Source organism: Hipposideros armiger, unplaced genomic scaffold (genome assembly GCF_001890085.2).
Source record: "Hipposideros armiger isolate ML-2016 unplaced genomic scaffold, ASM189008v1 scaffold_1023, whole genome shotgun sequence".
NCBI lineage: Eukaryota > Metazoa > Chordata > Mammalia > Chiroptera > Hipposideridae > Hipposideros > Hipposideros armiger.
The window spans coordinates 342047-366302 of record NW_017732373.1 but is presented as its reverse complement, the minus strand read 5'-3'; the positions used below and the strand labels follow the sequence as shown (position 1 = coordinate 366302).

General features: G+C 39.8%; 1 protein-coding gene across 1 annotated transcript in view; it reads left to right on the top strand.

The window, feature by feature from the left end:
• USH2A (usherin) overlaps positions 1 to 24256 on the top strand; it is a 465799-nt gene that overhangs the window by 105538 nt on the left and 336005 nt on the right. Inside the window, exons 10-12 of the mRNA XM_019631633.1 lie at positions 9131 to 9326; positions 12756 to 13397; positions 24097 to 24240. Of these exons, the coding sequence (XP_019487178.1) occupies positions 9131 to 9326; positions 12756 to 13397; positions 24097 to 24240 (982 nt within the window). The remainder of the gene's footprint in view (positions 1 to 9130; positions 9327 to 12755; positions 13398 to 24096; positions 24241 to 24256) is intronic.

The window sequence follows — 24256 nt, the reverse complement described above, 5'->3', positions numbered from 1 at the left end:
GATTGTAATGCTTGATAAGGCATCAATAGACTGCTGCAATAGAGCCAGAACAGAGAGGAATGATTAAGAGGCATTAAAAACAGATTAATAAGGCAGGAGACTAGGTGCTGAAGTGAATTAGATGGAACGGGAAGGCATCAATGGAGGAAGTATTTCCAGGTCTGACCCATGGAAGATGGAGTCATAAGGAATAAGGACCCTACTCATGAAAATTGATTGTTCCGCCAGAGTGATAATTTTCAGGAAAATACGTTAGAAAACGGAGCAGAATATACTTTCTCTGCATAATGCACCCTTTCCTGCAGTTCATCAATGCTTTTTCAGCTGCTCAGACTAGGTATTTGTCATTAATTACCGCAACATGTCCCAAAGTCACTGTGAATTTTGCAGAAACACGTCACCTTGTATTTCGTGTTACCCAAATATTAAGGTGTACAAATAGACACAATGCAGGAGCTTCTTCAGCCTATGGGAAGCTTTACCATGAAAAGTATAATGTGCAGATATTGACCAGAAGCCTTCAGATGGTGAAGGATATGAAAGGCGGGGAGTTCATCTGGAGCTTAAAGAAAGACATGGAGATTTGGGCATAAGTCATGTGGTCTCTCCTTCAGAGACATGAGGAGAGATGAGTGGTAGCATATTTCTTGCAGCTGATAAGCTCAGTAATAGCTGACTGACCTGAGGATGTAGAGGGCCAGCTACACAGAATAGGAGCAAAGGTGCTGGGATGAACACTGGAAAAGACCTGAGCTTGATAGACAGGCTTGTGCTGAAGGACACACCCAGGAACCACGGTTGTGGCAAACTACCTGGCGATGAAATGGACGCAGCTGTAACTGAGGTGAGGCTCCCCCTCAGTCTAAGTCGAGTTCACGTGTTTGGACACATCTGGCCTCTCCTTGGGAATGAGGTGATCCCAAGGGCCAGGGTATGCAACCTTGGCCAGATATTAATACCTCAGGCATTTACGGCTAGATTCAAGGAGAATAGCATTGGCAGGGCTCTTCAGTATCAACTGGATGTTGATTTAACGGATACGTGTAAAAGAATATGATACAAGGCCCATTGCATGGCCACTGAAAGCTAAACAGATGTAACAAATTGACCCCACAATGTCTAGTGGCCTAAAAAATCTAGGAGTTAATTTCTTGTTTGGATAAGCCCTCCAGGGCAACTGTCCCTGGGTGCTTGGTGGCTCTCCGCCATATGACAGCGCAGGGACACAGCCTTCTTCCATGGCCTGGCTCTGCCTTCCCCTAGGAAAGGAGAAGACGGCAGAGAAACAACTCCCACCTTTAAAAAGTCTTGGTCCAAAAGACGCACACTTCTCTTCTGCTATCATCCTGTTGGTCCCATGGCAACACTGGCTCCATGGAGATCTGGGAAAATGGAGTCCGGCCAGGTAGCCACTTCCTAGCTATACTGTGTACCATGGAAGAGGAGAACCGATGTTGATGGGGAGCCAGGCGTCTCTGCTCAAGACCCTTGTGACAGAAAGTAGCCCAAGGCTGAAAAGGATGCTCTCTCCTAGTACAGAACACACTGCTTCTGTTTAGTGAGAAGCCCTGAGGATATAGGATCTCACCAGCACCTCGGGGTTACTGGACCATTCATATTGGTGGCAGTGCCAGCCTGGGGCTGGACTCTGTATAGTGGCAGAGATGCCAGTGTAAGGTGGTCTGCTCCAACTGTGTCAGCACAGGTAAGCAAAAGAGGAACAGGATGTGGGTGGGGGAAGAGCCAGCTTGCACGCAAGGTGAGAATACCCGTTCATGAGCACACATGAGAGAGGCCCCAGGGGCAAGCAAATGAGAGAATAACCACTGCCCCTCTAAGTGCCCAGACAGTAAAGAGAGTATTGCATTGAGGATGATTAGGGATCATGGATTTTGAAGGCTATTTGACAATATGGGAATTTTAAGAGTTTAGCAAGGAGACAGATAGGTAGCTAGCTTGGAAATATACTATATACGAGTTGGAAATACACTATACCTACATCATATGATATGGGTGTAGTGAGTTTTAAAACTAGTCAGTGCATCGTAGTGACCCTGTGTGTGTGCTTTTTGATGATGCTCATTGATTCGGGAACAGAGAATAGCCAGCCTCCTTCCTCCTTTGTCAGGCAAACCAATGTGTTGATCCTTCTCTGAGGCAGGTGCCCTCCTAGTATCAAGGGCAAGTCAGTGGCAAGGTCACTGGGCACCGTGCTTTGCAGGGCCAGGGGACGTGTCAGCTCCTGGTGTGCCGAAGAACTGGTCTCCACCTTGACCTGCTCACATGCAGTTTGGGCACCATGTGCGGGAGGGCCACGTTTGGAAATGCGTAAGACAGATTGGCAGGTGGATGGCGTATTGCTAAAAATACAGGAGGACAAATGCGTCGGTAAGATTCTTATATGTTCTGTTTGTTTTGCACTTGCCATGTGCAAAGGATTATGAGAAACACTTTTAGTCCATTCAGCCCTCACCAAAGTTAGACACAGTTATTAATTTACCCACCGTAATGCTGAGGGCACTGAGCCTCAGAGAAAGCAGGTAACTCTTCTGAGATCGCACCACTAATAATGGGCTGGAGCAGAGAGTCTGATCGTACATTGTTTGTTTCCAAGGCCCAGAGCGAACTTGAGGTTAGAGAGGCTGAGTCTTAAACGTGTGTCCCACGGCACATTGCTAAACCGGATATTTGTGTACGCTTTCCAAAGGTGGGAAGGAGACGGCCATTTGCCTTGGGCTCGTGATGCCAAATCCTATGTGGAATCCTAACTACTGAAAAAGTTCCTAGATATGTAGGAAATAACAATGTGTATATCATTGAGTCGCAGATTTATTTCTTGGAAGTAATAAGATTCTCAAATGGAGATCTGTGTGATGGTGAAGAGTTCACATAGCTCCCTAGTGCTTGCTTCAGACCAAGGATTCAGCTTATTATCTCCTACACAAACTGATGTAAATATTTCATAATGGCACTCTTAAAAGCCTGCTTTTAGTGCCTTTATCATCTTGGATACACATCTTCTTCTCTCAGTATTTGGAATTTCTGTTTTCACTGGTTCAGTAAGCTGACACTATAGGAAGCAGACATTCTACTGTGTAAGTTCATAGCAACCTTGATCGATTTTACCAAAATGAAACAAGATTGTTAAACAGATTAACTTTCCTAAAAGTGTATTTCTATATAACATTAACTATAGACATGGAAGATGCATTTATTCATGTTGGAACTATTTTTAAGATGCTACTATGAGATCTTTCCTTTTGATAAAGTCAAAATACCATCTTGTTAATAACCACTGTATTCATTTTGTAGCAAATTAAAATAAGACCACACTGTATAGTTGTGTCATCCTTGTGACATTGATGAAATGCTCTAATTGAACATGGTAACATATATTACACACATCCTTTATAAGTTATAGCCTATAATCTCTGAGTGAAATAAACCTAAACCAGCAAAGAAAAGGGGGGGGGCTTGCAATATGAAATTACACCCCTTTGAGAACTAGCACTGTAATTATAGTACTTTCTCTCAAACTGTTCAAGTACGTAGCCATTACTGGGAGCAGCAGTGTGTGGGGGACAGGTTTACACTGTGTCCATACTGAGCACTGAAAAGACTGAGAAAAAATGTTTTCCATCCCTACTCTCGCTTTGTTTGAGCGTGCTGCAGGATGTTACCTTTCGCACGCTCCTTGGAGAGCATGGTGGGGAAGTTTGGAAAGCAGCTTCTTGGAAATGCCTTTTGGAGGGGCGGAGGGGGGGCGGGGGGCTGTAAAACTACCCCAGCCTGACAAATGATGGGCACTGGAGAGTGGAAAAGAAAAGACATCTTGGTTTTCCACCAAGTAGAAGCTTTTCTTCTGCAATGAATGTTTTCGACAGCTGAGCAAGATGATAAACAGCGGTATCACAAAACACTTAAATGGAAACAAGTATTATGATGTACATTATTCACCTGGCATTCTCCAACTCGTGACGTTTATATGTGGCAAAACTATTGCACATTCATTCATTTATTTTTGAAGTGGAATGAATACCTTCCAAAGGTAGCCTGCTACATTAATGTGGACTTTTCTTCTCTAGAGAGGCAGGGGCTTGAAAGAAATCATTGTATCTATACTTGAAATATGTAGTAATTCTCAGGTCCACATCTTAGGGCTGAGCAAGCCCCTAGCTGGGAGAATATACTGTAGCTAGATGATGGATAGACAGAAAGATGGATAGATGGATGGATGGATGGATGCATGGATGGATGGATGAATAGATAGATAGATAGATAAGGTAAATAAGATAAATATGTATGTTTCCTTAAAAGCACCAGGAGTGCTACACATGATTAGATGTTTCATAAAAGCTCTTTTTAAGAAGATCGCTAAAACCAGTTCATTGCTAGAGTTAACATTCGGTTACTAGGTAATATAAACAGCCCCATGTTGACTCAGCTCAGAATCACTATGTTTATTTGATGCTCACAGATGGAACTAGGAATACTTTGAAGAGAACCATGGCAGAGGAACAAAACAGTAAGACCAAGTTCCTAGGAGTCAGTTGACTTAGTGCAGTGATGGGATTGGTGGCAAGTACTTAAACACTAATTCTTAAGTATTAGTGTTTGCAAGAACCACGAATGTGACTTTTTTTAAAAATGAACATTCCTTGACTCAACCTTCAGGGACTTTTAATTCTCCAGGTCTGAGTTATTTGGTTGTGGACAATCACAGGACTCGCCCTTCGAATACACTAAACATGTTGAATGCGTATTTGTAGATACGAGTTTTTCAGTATTTAAAAATGGCATGTATGATTAAGTAAGGCAGATATTTTAAAAGCAATATTTTTTTACTTGAATGGACAACAGTTTGGATTAAGTATTTTCTAAGAAGGTAGTGAAGTCATAACGTTCTATGAAAGGCAAGTAGAAATTGTGATTTCTATAACTTCTGTAATATTTGATGCTATCTTTGGACATATTTCAGTGAAATAGCCATTTTAAATAATTCATTTAGTCAATAAACGGATGCTTGGGGGATGCTGCTATGTACCAGACACTGTGCTAGCCAAGGAGAACATAATAGTGAATTAAGAAAACACTCAGGAACTGGTAAATTACGTTTTATTTCCCCAAAATGTATTGTTCACTATTATTATTTTTAAGTTTGCTAGACTTAACTTTTTCATTGCCAATGAGAAACCCGTCCTGACTTCAGAATTGCTGTTGTTAAGTGTTTTCTATTTGAGCTGTCTGTCCTGTCAATCCACTCTCAGTGGTTCCTCCCCAGGGTGGGGCCTGACCATGGAAGTGTGGCTGGCTCAGTCGAGTTTGAGAGTTCAGGGAGCCACCCGACCCCAGTCCCTTCAGTTCTCACAGCAGATCTCTTGCCATCACTTCCTGGTTTGTTTGTTTTTAAATTAAAGTTTATTGGGGTGACAATGGTCAGTCAAGTTACATAGGTTTCAGGTGTACCATTCTGTAATCCATCATCTATATATCACATTGTGGTTCACCACCCAGAGTCAGTTCTCCTTCCGTCACCATATATTTGATCCCCTTTACCAAACTATGTCGATCACCAACTCTCATCCCGCTTCTGTTGCCCATTCTGAAAGTGCGCTTTGTGTCTTCTAGTTTGCAGGTCTTTGAAGTCAGATGCCCTGTGATTTCTCCTTGCATTCTTCACACAGATGCTGATACCGTGCAGGCCATGTGGCTGTTGACTCATTCCCACTTGCTCCTCTTTGGGGGTTTCTGGGGGTTGCTGCTCCTCTAGTTCTGTTATAAGTATTATCCTTGGCCTATTTTGGCTTTGCTGTTCAGTTTTGCCTATATGTTTATATTTAGGATTTGGAGAGACTCAAGACTCTATGCCCATGTAATCATTGTCCCTGGTTCCTTTGGAATCCGTTTCAGCTTTGACTCCCTAATTTAAACAGAACATGTAGAATTCCTGGTAAAAATGCAAGTCCAAGCTGTCGTGCCGTTTTCCATCCTATGTTATAGCTCCCCTTTTTCTTCCTTCCTCAGCCACTTCACCCATCGGTGTCATTCTCAAGAAAGTACTCATTGATTCAAATATTTCTTTTTTGCTCTCATTTGTATCTCTTTTCAAACAAAACTCTCCAAATCAAATTCGATTTCCAGGTAGACTCCCTGTTCCTAAACCTTTGAGTTTGCTTTTCACAATTCTTTGGCAGCATCAATATTACCTCACTGGCTTTCAGCGAGTTCTCTGAGAAAACATAATCTATAGAATATTAGCTTGTCTCTACCACCAGCCAAACAATGCTTAGGAAGACGTATAGTTCTGCTGTTTTAAAAATGTAGCTTTAAATTACTTAAAACATGGTATCTACTACATAGAGAACCCCTGATAAATATTGACTGTGCTCACCTAATTTATTAATCTTTAAATCATGGTTGATATTTTCTTTAAACACAAAAGCGCCATTTTCACACACACACAAAAGTATTCACGCAAGGATGATTCGATGCCTGGAATTCACCCTGATAGAATTCCACTTCTTCATGTAGAGGATGGTTGAGAAAGCCGACTACAATAACTATTGCAGAATCTTACTCTTTTCTCTTGCTACTAACATCCCTGCCAAATGCAGTGTTTCAATTATCACACGATTGACTGTGCATGTCCACCGTTGCCGCATAGTCTGGAGCAGCCGACTTTTGCAGGATGGTCCAAAGTGGAGAGGTCCAGGGTGTGGTCACAAGGCAATAAAGAGCAACCTTTCGCAAACTCTAGTGGTCTTCAGAGAAATTCATGAATAAGACCTGAGCTACGTGGCTGATGCGCTGGCTTCCAGCCACTCGCAGACAGGCTGTTGCCTTGACCTTGCTGGGTCCACCCACTGCTACTCATCGCTTATCACAGCTGAGTGAATTTAGGATAGTGGTTATGGGCAAGGATTGGGGAGTTAGGCCACATACTAGCTGTCAGGCCCTCAGTAAGTAACTTGATCTTTCTACAGTTTGGTTTCTTTTGTAAAGCGAGCAGTCATGCATTTCACAAATGGCAAAATGACTCAAACTCCTGCTATTGGAACATTTACATTGTAATGTGGCTCCTTCCTTTCTTATTTCCTTCCTTCCTTCCTTCCTTCCTTCCTTTTTTGTTTTTTTAAACAAGGACTCCTTTTCTTGAAATTGAAGCATTGGCTGAATTTCACCTCTATAGTTCTACAGGATGAGCCCTCAGGTGGCAAAAAGATTCCAAAATAGAAGAAGCAGCAATGAGGATCAGGAAGACCAAGAGAATGTCCACACACAGAATTTATACTTAGAAACTTAAGGAGCCCTTTTATCTTTCAGCAGGAGTGGAATTAGGGTTACAGGCAGGCTTCTCTAGCACTCGGGAGGCATGGGCGTCCCAGGTGCTCTATACATTATATTTAAATAAGAATACAACAAAACATAGAGAAGATCCGAGTTGGCACAGAATACACTTGTATTTCTTTTTACCTTTCTCACTTTTTCTTGCTCTTGATCTCTGAAAGAGTGCTCATTAGACGTGGGGCGTGTATAAAGTTATTCTTTGACAGACATGTAATGTATGTCCAGTCCCTGAAGGTGCTTGCCATCTGTTTGGGGAGCAAGACTAATTAATAACATGTGAAGCAACAGCGGAAAATAAGGGCTTAATTACAGGGTGGTGGACGTGAAGTGCTGTGGTTTTCATGGCTGTACGTAGCACATCTTTCTGTAGACCAGATCAGGTCCTTTTGTTGAGTGATGCTCTGCTTCGCATGGGGCGGGGTGAGAGTGGGGGCGGGGAGCGCAGCCAGGTCCAAGGAGGCAGCCTGCGGTCCTTGCACACCTTTCCTGATGTCTTTGATACTGAGGTTCCTTATTATCTCCAACCACACTTGGTGCATGTACGAACCTTTATTTCTCAGAGTGTTAGACATGTTCATATCCATTATTTTTATCCTTAAAGAATGACCCCAGTGAGTCATATTTCTCAGATAAGGCAAAATGAGACAGTGATAGATCTGTAAAAATTATTGAATTCGAAAGCGCTTCTCTACATCTTCGTAACTGAATCCCAGCATCATGTGGTCTTTTTGACCGTCCCTTATATTCAGGGTAAATCAAACCATATCTTTTCACATGTGCTTTCCTGCCTGCAAGTGAGGGAGGTGGACTCTGTCCCAGCGAAAGGAAATCGGGCAGGAATGCCAGTGACTTGACAAGAGATTTGATGTCTGTGTCCACATCGTTTGTGAAAGTCCTGAGCTGTTGCATTTCGCATACTTGCTCCACAGCTTATATGTGCAGGTTCCCTAATGAAACCCCTCAGCTCTTCATTATCATTCTTAAACCAACGTAGTGTGATCTATGTATACAGTAGAATGAGTGTTATGTATTTTATGTATTTTTATTCTCAAATAGCAGCTTGAAGAAGAAAACGATGCCTTTTTTTCAGCTATTTTGCTTGACAGTGCTCTAAAACATGTTACTTTTGTTTTCATTTTTTTAACCACAGCATACATCAGCTAAATACATTTTATGTGATTAAGTCATGCTACAAATGAACCATAGATATGCTGACATATTCCTAAAAGCAGGATTGTGTTAAAAAAAAAAAAGACAAAAAGAAACGTTAGCAGGGTCAGTATCAGTGGGGATAAATAGATGTTACTGATGAAGACTTTGAAGTTAAACATTATTAAACCTCGATGGGATGATATTATTATAGAGTCTTCCTTAAGGTGCGTATAAAATAAGTTTGGTTGGAAAGAGACAAAAAATGAGAGGAACGAAACGGAGAAGTCAAGTTGTAAAGACCAAATTAACGCTGTCTCTTCTATTTTCAGTCTCCACATGGCTATATTCTGATTTTTTAAAAAAATATGGCGCTTAATGCTAATTCTGTATTTCCCTTTGAGTCACATACTACTGACTTCTTTGGGGTTTATTTTCATTCAGTTCTATATATTCACCCCACTGAAGCCTCCTCTGTTTTTGTGTCAGGAGGAAAAAAAATACCTTAGCATCTTCTTGTCTGTTTAACATTTAAAGTTTTTTTTTTCCCCTCCCTCCCTGTCTTGTACCTAATGAGCAAATTATCTAAAAATAGATATGTTCATCTTTCTGCAAAATGTTGTATCTTCTCTAGATTGGAGGCCAGTGTAATTGTAAGAGACGTGTTTCTGGCAGACGCTGCAATCAGTGCCAGAACGGATTCTACAATCTTCACGAGCGGGAGGCTGATGGCTGTAGGCCTTGCAACTGCAATACCTTTGGGACGGTGGATGGAGATATTACCTGTCACCCAAATTCAGGCCAGTGCCAGTGCAAAGCAAACGTTATTGGTATGTGTAATGCAAAAGTTTACAGTCACATCTCTATTACCATCTGGAAGAAAAGTCTTGGTTTGATTTCTTCACTGAAGAGGAAAGCAAATTTCCTTGCTCAAGGCAGGCTGGGAAAGGAAAACAATTTGGAAGAAATTAACTGTCTAAAAAATGATTAAATTAATAGTCCCATCAAACTTCAGCTTGAAGCTTAGTTTAATCAACCCTTTAGAAGTTTTCTTTAGTCTGTAACTGCATTCGTTCACATGGTCCCCTACTAATAAGTCATAGAAAACTATAATTTGCTTGCTGCATAGATGTTTCCTTTAGAAAATTAGCACTTTTTCAAAATGTTTTATACTTAATGAGTTCTAAGCAAATCATTTCCATGCTAGTTTTCTTAATAGACCAAAATAAATGGAGTTTCTCAAAATATTCTGTGCTACAGGGTCCTTTGTGATAAATCTCTCCATTTTTTTCTATTATATTTCTTTGAACTGTTCCTATGAAATGCAAAATAAGTCAACATAATTCCACAGATCATGTATATTGCTAGGGTTAGTTATGAAGGGCCACATAATTTTAATTTTGTAATTCAGTGCCAAGCTGATTATAATAAACAGCTAGCTTCAGTGTTATTTATCATTTTTTTATACACGACGTGCTTTTTTGTTTGTTACTCCCACAGGTATTTTTCAGAAATTAGATTTGATTATAGCAATTTATTACATCCAACATTTTTGAGGGGAACCACAGCCACATAAGGACAAAATTTATCAAGTGCCCAAAATGCACTGTGTACATAATGCACTTTGAAATTTTGATATATGAGAATATTATGAGAGGAAAGTTTCCTGATGAAGTGAGTCTTGTATTGTAACTGAACATGTCTTGGTTCATATAGGAAGTTTAAAAAAGACCTTTGCCTTTCTATTGTCATTCAAGACACCGAGTCTTCCGTGGTTTTCTAACATTGACCTGAGCTTTATAATAAAGGCATGGCTGGCAGCCACACACACTCACACACACCACAGACAAATGCACACACACAGATCCACATACATGTGGACATATCATTCTTAATAACACTTTCGTTTCCATGATAAAACACTAAAATTATTTTACCTTTTATATATGTAGATAAACATATGCCATTTTATTCAGCCAGACAAGCATTTTAATTTAATAAAACATAGTATGGGCGTGCTTCATGGTATTACATGAGAGTTCTCTGGTTTAAGAACGATTACATCAAAATCTATAAAATAACTTGCATTTCAAACACACAAAAACCACCGACTTATTCAGAGAAGCACATTTTTGTGTAAGCATTGTCTGTGATGCTGAATGAATTTTAAGACCTTAGAATTTCTCTATACGGCATCCTTTGTTTTTTAATGAGAGATATATTTTAAATTCAAGCTGTGAAACAAAATTTAAAGAAATGCCTTTAAATACAATGAAATAGTTACTTCTCTAGGTCAGTGAAATCTTTCTTGTGATGATTAGATTTCACAGCCTAAGGAAGAAAAAAAACAACAAAATTTACTATTTACTTGGAATTTGTCATGACCTCCCTGCCGTTTACCTATTTTACTGGTTAATCCAGATAGTTTTCTTTAGGAAAACGTAAGTATATTTATTTGAAGATGACATCACCATTTTGATCTTATTCTTTCTAAAGTGATTTCTGCACATTCTGTATTTTTAATATAAATATAAACTTGGTACGTATAAATATTTCCTTTTGAAATGGGATTAGCAGGTAACGTTATTCATTTTTCCTTGTTAATAACAAGGAAAACCTCCCAGAAAACACAACTGTATGTTGTATCTGCTTCAGAAAGCAAAGTGTTAGAGTTAACAAAACTGTTAAATCTTCCTAATGATTCTATCACCAGTAAAATACATTAGCACCAATAATTTTATTAAAGTAGGTCATTCATCTAGAATAAAAAGGGAGAAGAATGTGAATTAAATGCCAAGTGTGCTAACTCGCCTGTACTTGTTAACACGGAGTGCGATGCCCTGTAGGCCTTCCTGAGTATCGTTAGGGATAGATTACCTGTCAGGAATATGTATGGCATATTCAAATAAGCACTGCGCATATTTTTAAAACTGATACGATATGAATCCATGTAGACCAATTTTAATAGTTCAAAATGAGTCATAATTCTTGTTAACAATACAGTTATTTTTAAAATTTGCAGCCATAGTGGTCCTTTTTTATTTTCCTTATTGAAATTAAATGATCTGCCTTAGGTGAGTCATTCATCACCGTTAAAGAACTTGCCTTCCATTGGAGTTCTTGAATTTTATTCCGATACATATACATATATATTATGCATTTGCTTCCCGTTTAGGAAATGCTTTTCTATAAATGAGTTCCTGAGTGTGTTTTTGACTGTTATTTTAGGACTGATTTTTTTCTAATGCTGTTAAAGCTTGAAATAAATGTTTCAATTGATTCAATGCCACATAATCAGTTATTTAAATTCGTGGATAAGTGAAGGGTATCTAAAGAAAGTGTTTTGCATCTCAACATGTTGACTATCCCAAAAAATTGTTTGTTATCCTTTTGCCTTCTAATATTCTTTTTGAAACTAACGTAAGATGTCAGAGATTTAAGTTGCGGTGATAAAACCTTTTTCTCTGTTTGTGAAATGTGTATACTCCTTTAAATAGAAGCTATCGAAACAGCAGGATTTATTTAGTGTTTAAAGAAGTATGTTCTGAATCAGACAATATGACAGGCAATGTGATTGCTTTATGAGCCAAGGAGAACATAATTTATATTAATTGAAAATGATAAAATATAGGAGCATATAAAAGCACTGAAATTAAAAGTTGCTCTGGATGCTTTATTTTCATTAATTAGTTAAATGTGTGATTTTCAAAAGTGAGTTTATATACTGTTATCCCAAAAACAGTTACCAGCGTAACATTCTAGTAAACATTTTTTAGGGGATTCTGATTTCTAGGAAAATAACTGATGTAGTAATATGCAGTTCTACTGTATGGCTTTTGAAATGTACTTTACTCTCTACTGTGCTTTTAAATGAACATACTTTGTTAATGTACAATCACTAGAAATAGTTTTAATACAGCTATTGGTTTTAAAATAATAGTTTTAATATTTGTTAAAGAGAAGAGCTTCCGTATGTGTAACAGAAGCAACATTTCTACTTTTCTTTGCATTAAGTAACGAATGAATAAAATTTAATAAAGCACAGTACAAAAATAAAGTTTCATGAATGCCACATTAAGTGCTACCATCGTACTTTGAGTATCTGTTTAGCCCTCTGTGGCATTACTTGTGAGACAGCACTCAACATTGTGTGTCTGCATTCAACGTCAGCAATAGCATTGTTTGTGCTTAAGCTATCTGAAAGCGTGAATAGAATCATTTTCCCATTTTCAACTTTTTAAAACTGATTTTCTCTTTAGGGCTTCGATGTGATCGTTGCAATTTTGGATTTAAATTCCTCCGGAGTTTTAATAATGATGGATGTGAGCCCTGCCGGTGTCACCTCCACGGCTCAGTGAACGAACTCTGCGATCCTCTTACTGGGCAGTGTGAGTGCAAAAACGAAGTCGAAGGGCTTCAGTGTGACACCTGCAGAGAACACTTTTACGGGTTGGACATTGCCGGTTGCAAGGCCTGTGACTGTGACACAGCTGGGTCCCTCCCCGGGACTGTCTGTGATGCTGGGACAGGACAGTGCCACTGTAAGCCCAGTGTCGGAGGGAGACAGTGCAATGAATGTTTGGATGGATACGTGAGCCAACAGCAAAACGATTCTTTCCTCTGCCTGCCCTGTAACTGTGATAAGACCGCGACAGTAAATGGCTCTCTGCTGTGTGACAAACGGACAGGCCAGTGTCCTTGCAAATCAGGAGTAACGGGTCTTCACTGTAATCAGTGTGAGCCTCACAGGTACAATCTGACCGTTGGTGATTCCCGAGGCTGCCAGATGTGTGACTGTGACTCCCTGGGGACATTACCTGGCACTTTCTGTGACCCAGTCAGTGGCCAGTGCCTATGTTTGCCCAATCGTCAAGGAAGAAGGTGCAATCAGTGTCAACCAGGTAAGAGAGAAATGTGCCACCTTTTTACTGCGCAGTGACTTTCCTTTTCACTAACCCATCCTGGGTGAGTTCTCTTTGTTACCCAGTTGAGACTTCTAAAACATTTATCGCCAACATCAGTGTTGAATTGATTTCATTACGCAACACATATATAACTGTTTAATTTAGTCAAGGTTATGTGGTGTAGTTGAGTTGCTCTCTCTGGGGTGACCCTTTACATGGGTGCCAGCCAATCAGACATTTCATAATTGAGACTTATGTTTCATGTCTCAACTTGAACTAAATCCTCTGTTAACAGCTGAAAAAAAAAATCTAAGAACAGCAAGAATACATTTTATTTTCCAGAGAAAGGAAGACTTAGTTGATTATCTATACAATGCGAAATATTCAGATGGTGAAACTGATTTTCTGAATAAAACTGACCTGGCATCATACAGAAAGATCTAGAATTATATTTAAATGCTGTCAATTTAATAAGCTAGTATTGAGCCCCACTGTCCCCATCTTGCCATCTGTTTCCCAGCTGGAAGAAAGATGGACCTTGTCTATGGCTTTGTCCTTGGTTTTCTGTGATTTTTAACTAAAATAATTTACTTTTCTTTATGATAAATTCATCACGGTGTCATGATAAGTGTAAATATTTATCTGTGTCTAACAGTGGTACCAATTGTTCTGTCTGCCACAATCAGTTCAGAGTTACCTGAGGCTGTGAACATGACCATGGTAGAAATTCAAAAGGGTAGCTTGCCTGCCCAGGGAAGGGTGGGACTAAAGTCCTGTTTTACGTGACAAGGAATCCAGCTTAGAATTGAGCCATACCTTTCCATTGACATTGGACAGTGTGACAAGTAAATCCAAAAAGACAAGAAGGAATTGATGAGCAGTTAATTCATTTTGAGATAAAAATATCAGTAAACAGTTTGAACTAGCTTAGTAGGGGGCATGTTATCTGGATGTCCGAGAAAACCTGATATGGAGCAGTGCAGTCAGGACTCAGGAAGCAGCAAGCTCCTGTTGGTATAAATGTATTCGTTCCTTCCTTCATTCCTTCATTCCCTTCCTCCCTCCTTGCCCGCTCCCATCCCCTTTCTGCAGAAGGGCCCTTTCTGCTTCATTTTCCCGCTTAAAACTCCTGATTTTTTTTCTCAGTGTCTTCAATTAAACCAACCACTTACAGAGTGCATGTGATGTACAAGGAATTCTGTTAGTATTGTCTGAGTGCAAGTTGAATAAGATAGTTGTTGCTCTCAAGATATTAAAACTCTAACAAGGCAAATAAGATGACTGCACAAGTAAATGAAATGCAAGAATACTTTGAATATGATTATTTTCATTAATAGTGATGATCCCCATTCTGTATCCTTCTTAAAAGAGAGGACAATTTGCCATAAATCTTTGCAGAGGAGTTTTGTGACATCTGTGCTTAGGCAAATAGCCACTAAGACATTTGTCTCTTAAAAAATGACAACTATACCAGCTATATCCTGAAAAGAAAGGGGACAGAAGGAGATAGAAGAAAGCGTGAGTGGGGAAAAAAAGATTGACTGATTTTCCAGTATTTTAATTTTTCAACTTAATTTTTATTTTTGTCCGCTTTTACATGCAGATAGTTTGAAAAGTCAGACAGAGTATAAAGACTCACAATGTCCATCCTTCTCCCAGAAATCTCCCTGCCACGAACAACCACGTACAACTCCTTTAGAGACGTATTCTGGCTTTTATTTCTGCATTTCTACACATATTCTTCTACCTCGACCTTTAAAATTTAGACTCTATCTTCCTGCTACCAAAGGTGAAGATTTAGCTCTGTGTACCTTTATTTGGTTAAATCAATATTCAGAGGTTATTTTATTATGACTGTTTAGTTCACAGCTATGCATCTGATATGCTTTGATTATATTATTCACTTTCTTGAATAATTTGCCGTTGCTTAGTGTTCTAGGGATCTCTTGAATATTTCTAGGCATCAAAACTTTCCAATGGAAATCTACCTTTTTTCCCCCCTACTGAAGATGTCAGTCCACAGGAGGTTCTGAATCTCTGATTTGAGCTGATCAACCTGTAATCCAGTTGCACGGCCCTCTCCTAGGTTTACCTTCGCAGCTGAACTGAAAATCTCCTGCACGTTCCCTGTGTTGCTTTCCCTGTTCAGGAATCCTAGGTGGTCTTTTTCCTTGGCTTCTTTGTGCATTTATTTACTAGAGCTCACACTTCAGTAGCTTGTGAAAAAGAGTACAGGGATGGAAGTAATTTTTTTTTTTTTAGAATTTTAGTGTCTGGAATTCTCATCATTCCACACGTAAAGCTATTTCAGACTTTCCGAGTATTGTGGAATCATTTTCCCTCAAAAATTATTTCACCATTACCTTCTAACAGTACCAGTCAGATTCTTGTTCCCTTTTGTGTTTTCTACATTCTGGAAACATCTACCATTTCTATGTATCTCATTTCAGAAAATGTCATGATGGTGTGTATTTTGTTAAAATTTTTTCCTGAGCATTCAGTGATTCCTTTTGTCTGTAGGTTGGTGTCCTCACATTCTGCTAAAATCTATAAAACATCTTCAGAGCAAATCTAGGCTAGCGTCTGACGAAACGCGTGGACGCCATACCTAGCCAAACTGATGCATAAAATAGCCATTACAGGTCTCCTTTCATGTCATCCCTGCATTTACTCCAGCACTTGGTCCCTGCACCTGTTGAGCACAGACCCTTCTGGGTTTAACCTCGAATGAGGAAAGTCATGCCATCTCTCAGAACTCGAGAGGGAAACCTTCTGGTTGGGAAAGGGCTTACCCTCACCTCACACTTGACTTCAGAAGGTTAATAATCCTGGAGCCTTTAATTCCAAACATTTCTTTCCGAGTTTGGCAGCTCTTATCAATTAGCTTACTGTTGGCCCCTCCCTGTGAGTGATGGAGCTTTTACTGGTAGACAGACTCCTGTTGTTGGCTGCCATTCCCTCTTTCTTCCTTCCTGTCTCGCTTGCTTGCTTGCTTGCTTGCTTGCTTGCTTGCTTTCTTGCTTTTTTTCTTTTCTTTTCTTTCTTTTTCGTTTTTGGGATTTCAGAAGGGAACAATTGTTCAATCAACAATGCGTAACCAAACATGTTACCCTAATATTTCCTGGGTTGTAATCTTTTTAGGCCTAATCCTTGAAGTGACCTTTTGATTTCTCTCTTTTCTTACAACCTCTGTCTCTTCTGTCAAAACCAATTTTACCTTCCGATATATCCAGAGTTTGACCACTTTTCACCACCCTCACTTATCCACCCTGGTCCCAGCCCTTTTGTTCTTTCTCCTGGACCACTTGCAAGCCTCCTCAACTCCCCGTGTCTCCTCTTTATCTTTTTCAATCATTTTTCTCAACTTGCAGCCGAAGTGACACTGTTCAAACCTTAGATTTTATCTCTCCACCATCCGTTGGGTTTCCATCATTGTAGGTAAGAAACAAAAGGGATGGGCTGTAACGGCCCCCATGGACGGTGACATCCTGAGCTCGTCCCCACGCGTCTTCAGGGCCTTCGTCGCTCTCCGGCCTGCAAGTTGAATCGCTGTTTCTAGATTGTTCAGAGCGATGTCCCAGGCACATAGAACAGTGTCTCCATAGTGGGGGCTCTGTACGTATTTCCTGAATTAAGTGAGTAATTACATTAAACACACACACACACTGTAATGGTATCCTCCTCTTTCTAGGCACAGCACAGTGCCAGCCTGTGAGCACCGCATAACTGCACACACACAGGGAGGATGTGGTGGTTTATCCTGCAGAGGAGGCAAGACAGCTGTCGCCTGCGGAATCATGCATTATTCTTGACAAAACAAGATATTCTGTACACATATATGTAGCATATGAAAAGGTCATCATGTGCGTGGACTATTTTTTTTTTTTTTGGTCCTGTATTCTTCTAACTTCAGAAATGATGTTGAATTTTGTTTTCTGGTTTTATTTACCTCCTACTGTGCCATTTACATTGGGAAAAACAAAAACAAAAACAAAAGCCTCTTATACTGAAGTATCTTTATCCTAAGCAGATATTTCACAGTTGCCAGCTCTGCAATACGAAGCTTTCACTCGACTTCCTGAAATACATCGGGGAGACCAGATTGTGTACGGCTGGGGGAATGCTGGGCCGATGTGTGTGATGGGGGGCATGGGGCGGGGCCCTGAGCAGCCTGAGGACCTCCCGCCTCTTCCTGCCTGCACGCTTTGCTGGCCTGCAGGAGGGTGCTGCTTGCACATCCTTGTCCCACTGTCTTAAAAAACATCCTTAAGGAAAGTGCGTATAATGAAGCCTCATGTATTATTAACCTAACCTTACTCGAATGTACAAGGAATAGGCTTAATTCAACTAAAATTTATAGGCAATTTGTTAAAGCAGCAGCACACATTAGAAGGTACATTAGAGGCACATTGGTTTAATATGCCATTCAATAACTCGAACAGAGGTTAAAAATGCTGCTTAACCTCCATTAAGCATTTTAAAAAAGCTTTAATTTAAAATTATTTGGAGTGTGTGTGTACATATATGAATGTACACATGCCCACCCTAATAAATACCGCACGGTAAACCCAATCCCCCGTTCGTTTGTTCAGTGCTGGATGACCTCGTAACGTGCGGCAGCAGGCACTTAATCAGAGGCCCGGCCGGGAAAAGCAGGGAGAGACATCAGGGCGTCTTGAGCCGGTGACCCGCCCTTGTCCTTGAGAACTAGAGGCAGAGAGGGTTTATGAGGACGCGGCAGCACTGGAATAAAATAAAGGCTAATTTATAATGAAAACAGCTTCATATGACATGTTTTCTGCTAATAGGACAATTCCTCATGCCTTCCTCTGGTATTTACTTTTGGTTTTGTTTTATAAGTCACCCAGACTATTAGAAAGTAAAACGGAGTATGTTGTTTCATTAAGAGGCATATTGTATTTGTTAAGTTCATACCCCAGAATTGCATGCAAAACCCTCCCCATGAGGATTGGAACTCGAAGGCTGATATTCCATTAAAAATCAGTGCATCAAAGTTGGGATCCAATTATGCCGCATGTCCCAGTGTTTGAAAAAAGCTATGCAGAGCAATGTGTTCTTCACAGAGAGACCTGGGTCTCAGAATAAGAGACTCTTCCTTGATAAACAATCAGAAAAGAATCTTGCCATAGGCAATATGGACCATATTTTTCTAAGAAAAAAAAAAAGACATGGACACGTCATTATTTAAGCTTTAATTTAGGAAAATCCCACTTTCCCAGAAAAGTGCCTAGTAAAATTTGCAGTGATGATAATAGATAATATTGACTGAGTATCTGTTGTTTGCCAGACCCTGGAATAGAGGTGTATATGTCCCATTCAATATGTATGATATTTTTTATCATGGAAGGACCAGTGTTTTTCCCATGTTATAGTACAGAAAATGGATTCTAATTAAGTAGAAGTGCCATTTACGAATCTAGATGCATCTGACCCCAGAATCTGTACTCCGAAAGTGTGAAACTTTTTTCTGAAGAACTCAATATATGTTATAAACGTTCACTCAATGAGTATTTGATGGTGGGTTAAAATTGATACTCTTTCAAGTGTTTGTAACCTTTCCCCATCTCAATCCATGATTCTAGCTTATAGCTTCAGGTCCTGGGTAGCTCATTTGTTGTCTGGAATCCAACTAATAGTTATGAAATGAAAATTAACCGAGTCCTGGGAGAGGCGACAGTGATCAAATAATGAAGAGCTGAGATGGGGTAGAAATAGAATGATCTGCATGTTTGATGGTCGCTGTCACGTAGGAGAGACTTTATGGCATACAGTTGATAACTATTGAGACTTGAGAAAAACAGGAAGAAAGAATAAAAAATGTTTCTATGGATTATGGAAACACATATTTCTGTGTGTATTCGTATCCATCTATAATCTACAAGATGTAATCAAAGCTGTCATTATTTTTATTTCATTGCTGTTATTAGATTCGATTCTTAAAGAATATGCTTGTGGAGGCCTTTCATGGATATCCACATAAAGAGGGAAACTAGTTTTTGGGGTTTTTGGGTTTTTTTATAAAACAGAAAAGTCCAATAGAATGTTTTTCCTTATAGGAGCACATTATTATAGCTTTTGTCCTAAGAACAGGGACATAGTTTGGGGGCTGACAGTTTGTTTCTGAAGCACCGTTCCCTCTGTTGAAATGGGAAGGATTCCATGTACAATTTATGAGGCTGGATTCATATGCATTTCCTGCTAGGCCAGGCCACTCTCACTGTCACGGCCCACAGATTTATGTTTACCATTTTCTTCTTCAGTGTTAAAGAGATCGTCTCATATTTTAAGGGGTAAGAGATACCTATCTGTCCATTCATCTACCCATCCATCCACTCAGCCATCTCTCCATTTCACTCATATATCCATTTTTTTTTTCAATGAACACCTATTGAATAAATTACTGAATACCAGGGGCTGTGCTGGTGTAAGATATACCATCATAAATATCTTAAGGCATTATGGGTTAGTAGGGGAAGCTGACTTGTATGTAAATATAGCGCAGTGTGAGAAGTGTGTTATTAGAAATGTACAATATAAAGGACCAGTAAAGTGAACAGATTGATTGATTCTTGAAGGGTGGGGGACATGGGGAACATAGATGAGAAAGTGATTTCTGAGCTGAGTTTGAACTCAATAGGAGTTGGAAAAGCACTCAAGGAGGGTATGTCCGTCCAGAAGAACAAGTCGAAGCAGAGAATTTAAAGTATATCTAAACAGACTGATAAAAAGTTTAAATTTCTTTTACATAAGAGATATTATACGTTGGGATGGATAATATTACTATTTATGCATTTGTTGGCGTTTAGTCAACTCTATGAATAATAATTTTAGCATTACTTTTATGTAAAACCACCAAATGGGGGGAAATTATTATTGTTTCAGTTTGAAAATTAACATCATCTACTACCCTTCATTCTGAAAATACTGATTTGCTAAAAAAACCCCACTGCTAACACAGTCTTTTGTTTCTTGGTATAGGTGAGCAGCGAATGCCTCCCTCGACTCCCCTCTTCATGTAATGTCCATTCTCTGGTTGAAGCTGAGAGTCGTTTCTTCTAAACGGCTTATAATTAGCGCTTACCCTCAGCTCTGCCCTCCTTTTCTGAATAAGGCCTAAAGGTGAAACTTGTTTTCTTTCTCCCATTTCGAGACCTTGGTAAAGCCTCGCTTGTTCATGGTCCTCGGGAGGGACATTGCTGGGAAATGGGCTCTCCTTTTATGCCCAAGACAGGAACTGTGTGTGCAAATGGCCACTCCAGGAGATAACACTGCCGCCTCGCTAATAACTCTGAGCTCGCAGGATTCCATAAACCTTCCCCCAGATAAAGCACCACTGTTTATGATCACGGGTGACATCGTTTCCCATATGAGACTTGTCTTGCTCGGGACCAGGGGTTTGCCGACATAAACTTGGGCAACACAACAGCTTGCAGTGGGCTGATTTGTGCCATGTATGTGCGACCGCTCCGCACTCCATAACGTGAGGCAATCGCGTCGTCCTAATGGCGGTGCTTAAGTGTGTGGTACAAAGTCGTTCATGGAAAGAAATCTCCAAAAGATCAGTTGAAATGATACAGACATGAAGATGTGGGCCATGAAGTGAAGCTAATGGGAGGAAATCAGAAATGTATTGAGCTAACGAAAGGAAATTAAGGTCAGGTATCTTCAAGCTGCACTTAGGAGTCGAAGCTTAAGGAGGAGGACAAGGAAAACGTTTGTTTTCTGTAGTTGGAAACCATAAAAGGAAAGGTAATGGTCTAGAATTAGGCACATTCAGGTATGGCACAAAGTAATCATTGAACAGGAAGGTACCTGAGTCATCCTAATTAGAACTGCTTAAAAATAGGACAACTAAAATACTAGTGGGATTAACCTTTACAATCATGCTCCTGAGAGGAGGCGGGAAATTAACCCCGAGACCAAATCCCAATGTACTCTTTTCCTTGAAGCTGTCTACCTGTGGGTTGCAGCCTCCCTAGGTGTTTTAATACCTTTTTTGTTTTTCTCTGCTTGTAGCGGATTTTTCTATGGCTTTCTTTATTCTCTAAAACTTGGGCATCCCAATCTTCTGCACCAAAATATACCCACCCCCTCTTGTCTTTACAGATTTATATAATACATCATTTCTTATAAAAATCATCCATAATTGTTCAAGAATTCTCTGTGGCTCAAAGCTATTGCAAGAAGTCCGAATTAATTCTGCTTCTAAGTATCTGTGCTAATGGGTAATTTATCCAAATTGGAGAGCTGTTAGTACATTCATGATACTATCATCATGAATTTAAGGACCTAGGTACCTTCACAGGAAGAAAAAATACAGAGAGTCATAACCACAGGGGTCTTGAATCCAAAACAGAAGTCTTCTAAAACTGTGGCTTTCATCACATGATGAATCAGGTGCAAGGATACTCATTAACTGACATGGCCATTCGCTATTTCTGGAAACACAAGGCACGTTGCTGTCAGTGGATGCAGAGAAGCAAATGACATAATCTAGTTGTAAATTACAATAAAAATGACAATATTAGTTCTTTTCAACAGAATGGCACAGATTTTAAGCTACTGCTTTTCCTTCCCACTGAGCACAATCTTTTCTATTTTACTATCCCTGAAGCTTTCTAAGAGAGAATATGTGGGGCCTAGGAGAAGAAAAAGTAATTGTTGATGTCTAGAAAGAACAGTTGTGTTTTTTTGTTTTTCCCTATGGAATAGATAATATGGAATGGGTTCGTTTTGTGCTCATACTCTCTCTCTCTTTCAATATTACTGATACTTTAAATTCTTAAACTAGTGATCATGACAATTGTGCATTTCATTTTCATTTGCCAGGACTATTTTCATTAGTATCCTTCTGCAACCCTTCTCCCCCATTATTTCAGTAAAATTCCTTGTAACATTATGCATGCACTTGTGTGTATGTATGTGTATGTTCTTATGTATGTACCTGTGCATATAATGCACAAACATACATGCCACACGCCACCACAAACCATTTCTCCCTCATTTGCCTGCTCCATCTTTCAGGTGTGCAATGACTTTTTAATTTTCTAACTGCTGACTTCCAACTTCTGGGTCCAAGAAATTTTAAGTAACTTGAAAATACCTTTGAATCCTATTTTTATTTCTTTGCTTTTGTTTAAGGAAAAAAAAATGGGGTTCTATAATTAATCTAAATTTTTCGTGAGGGTTTTTAATGTAGTCCTCGTGGGGATCAATGCCTAAGAATGTGGTACGTTTCTGTGAATTCCTCAGATGTTTATGGAGCACCTTCTTTGGAACAAACACTGCACTGGATCCTAGGGAGATAGTGATGTGCTAATCAGATGAGGCTCCACCTTCATGGAGGTTACAGTCTGGTGGAAACGAGATTAATTATAATTCTCATGAGCTCGCTAATGGGAATAAACAGGATGCTGTGACACCGTAAGAGGCCTAGGGTAGGTTACTCTAGGAAGTCACAAGACCTGACGTGTGCACGGATGAGCTAAACAGAAAAGGTGGGTCAAAATCATTTCAGCAGACAGAGCTGCCCATGAAAAGGCCTTTAGGCATCAAGAAAAGAAAGAAGCGTCACTGGAACAGACTGAGTTGCTGATGAGCAAAGATCTGAAGCTAGAGTTAGGTGGGTCCTGAATGGAGGAGTAAAGGCTGGGTTAGGGGCTGGGATATTTTTTCCTAAATGGAATAGAAGTCATCAAGTAATTTTAAATAGAGGAATGGGATGTTCAGACTACAGTCTGTGAAAGATTGTTCCAGCTACGCTACGAAGAATAGGTTGGAGGGGGACAAAGCGATGCTGTGAGATGAGACAGCCTTTGTAGTTGAGATGCCTGGGTTCAAACCTGAGTTCTGCTATTTGTTAACTCGATCATTTTAGGAAAGTCTGTCAACCTCCCTAACCTTCCGTTTTCTAATTTATATAACAACATAACAGTGGTACTTGAATTATTAGCATTGCTGGGAGAGCTAAATGAGAATGAATATGAAGTTCTTACCATAGCCTCTGGCACAGTATTAACTATAAAAAAAAAAAACCTGGTGGTGATTTAACTAGGAAGGTGGCGGTGGGGGATGGAGAGTAGAAGCTTTAAAATTCTTAGAAGGCCTTTGGTAATTAGCTAGATGTAGGGGCAGAGGGAAGTGAAAAAATTCAAGGGTTGCCGGTTTTAGCAAAATGCAGGATTCTCAGTTAAATTTGAATTTCAGATACTAATCTTTTAATATAAGCAAATATCAGATGGAACATACTTGTACCGAAAAACATATTGTTTATCAGAAATTCAAATTTACCTGGGCATCCTGTGTTTTATCTGGTGGCCCCAGCAAAGATGTCTCAGGGTTCTAGGTTAAGCACCTGAACAGATGCCGATGGCCTTTGCTGAAAAGGAGATGATTAGAGGAGGACCAGCTTCTAGCAGGGAGAGCATGAAGGAGGTTTTAAATGCATGGAATTTTAGGTGCCTGGAAGACACCAGATACGATGCCAATCATTTACTCAGCCTTCCTTTGGTTATATTTGGCACAGTGTTTAAGAACAGCCATGACCACATTTGTACGGGAATTAGTTTAATGCCACTATAGAGTGTTCTCTTTTTCTCCGTAACCAAAATTTTATCCTTTTAAGGAAAGACTGGCTGGAAAGTATGTATAAAAACTTTTAATTTCTTTATTCCAGGTTTTTATATTTCTCCAGGCAATGCCACCGGCTGCCTGCCATGCTCATGCCACTCAACAGGGGCCGTGAATCGCACCTGTAACAGCCTAACCGGTCAGTGCGTTTGCCAAGATGCTTCTGTTGCTGGGCGAAGTTGTGACCACTGTAAGGACCGCTACTT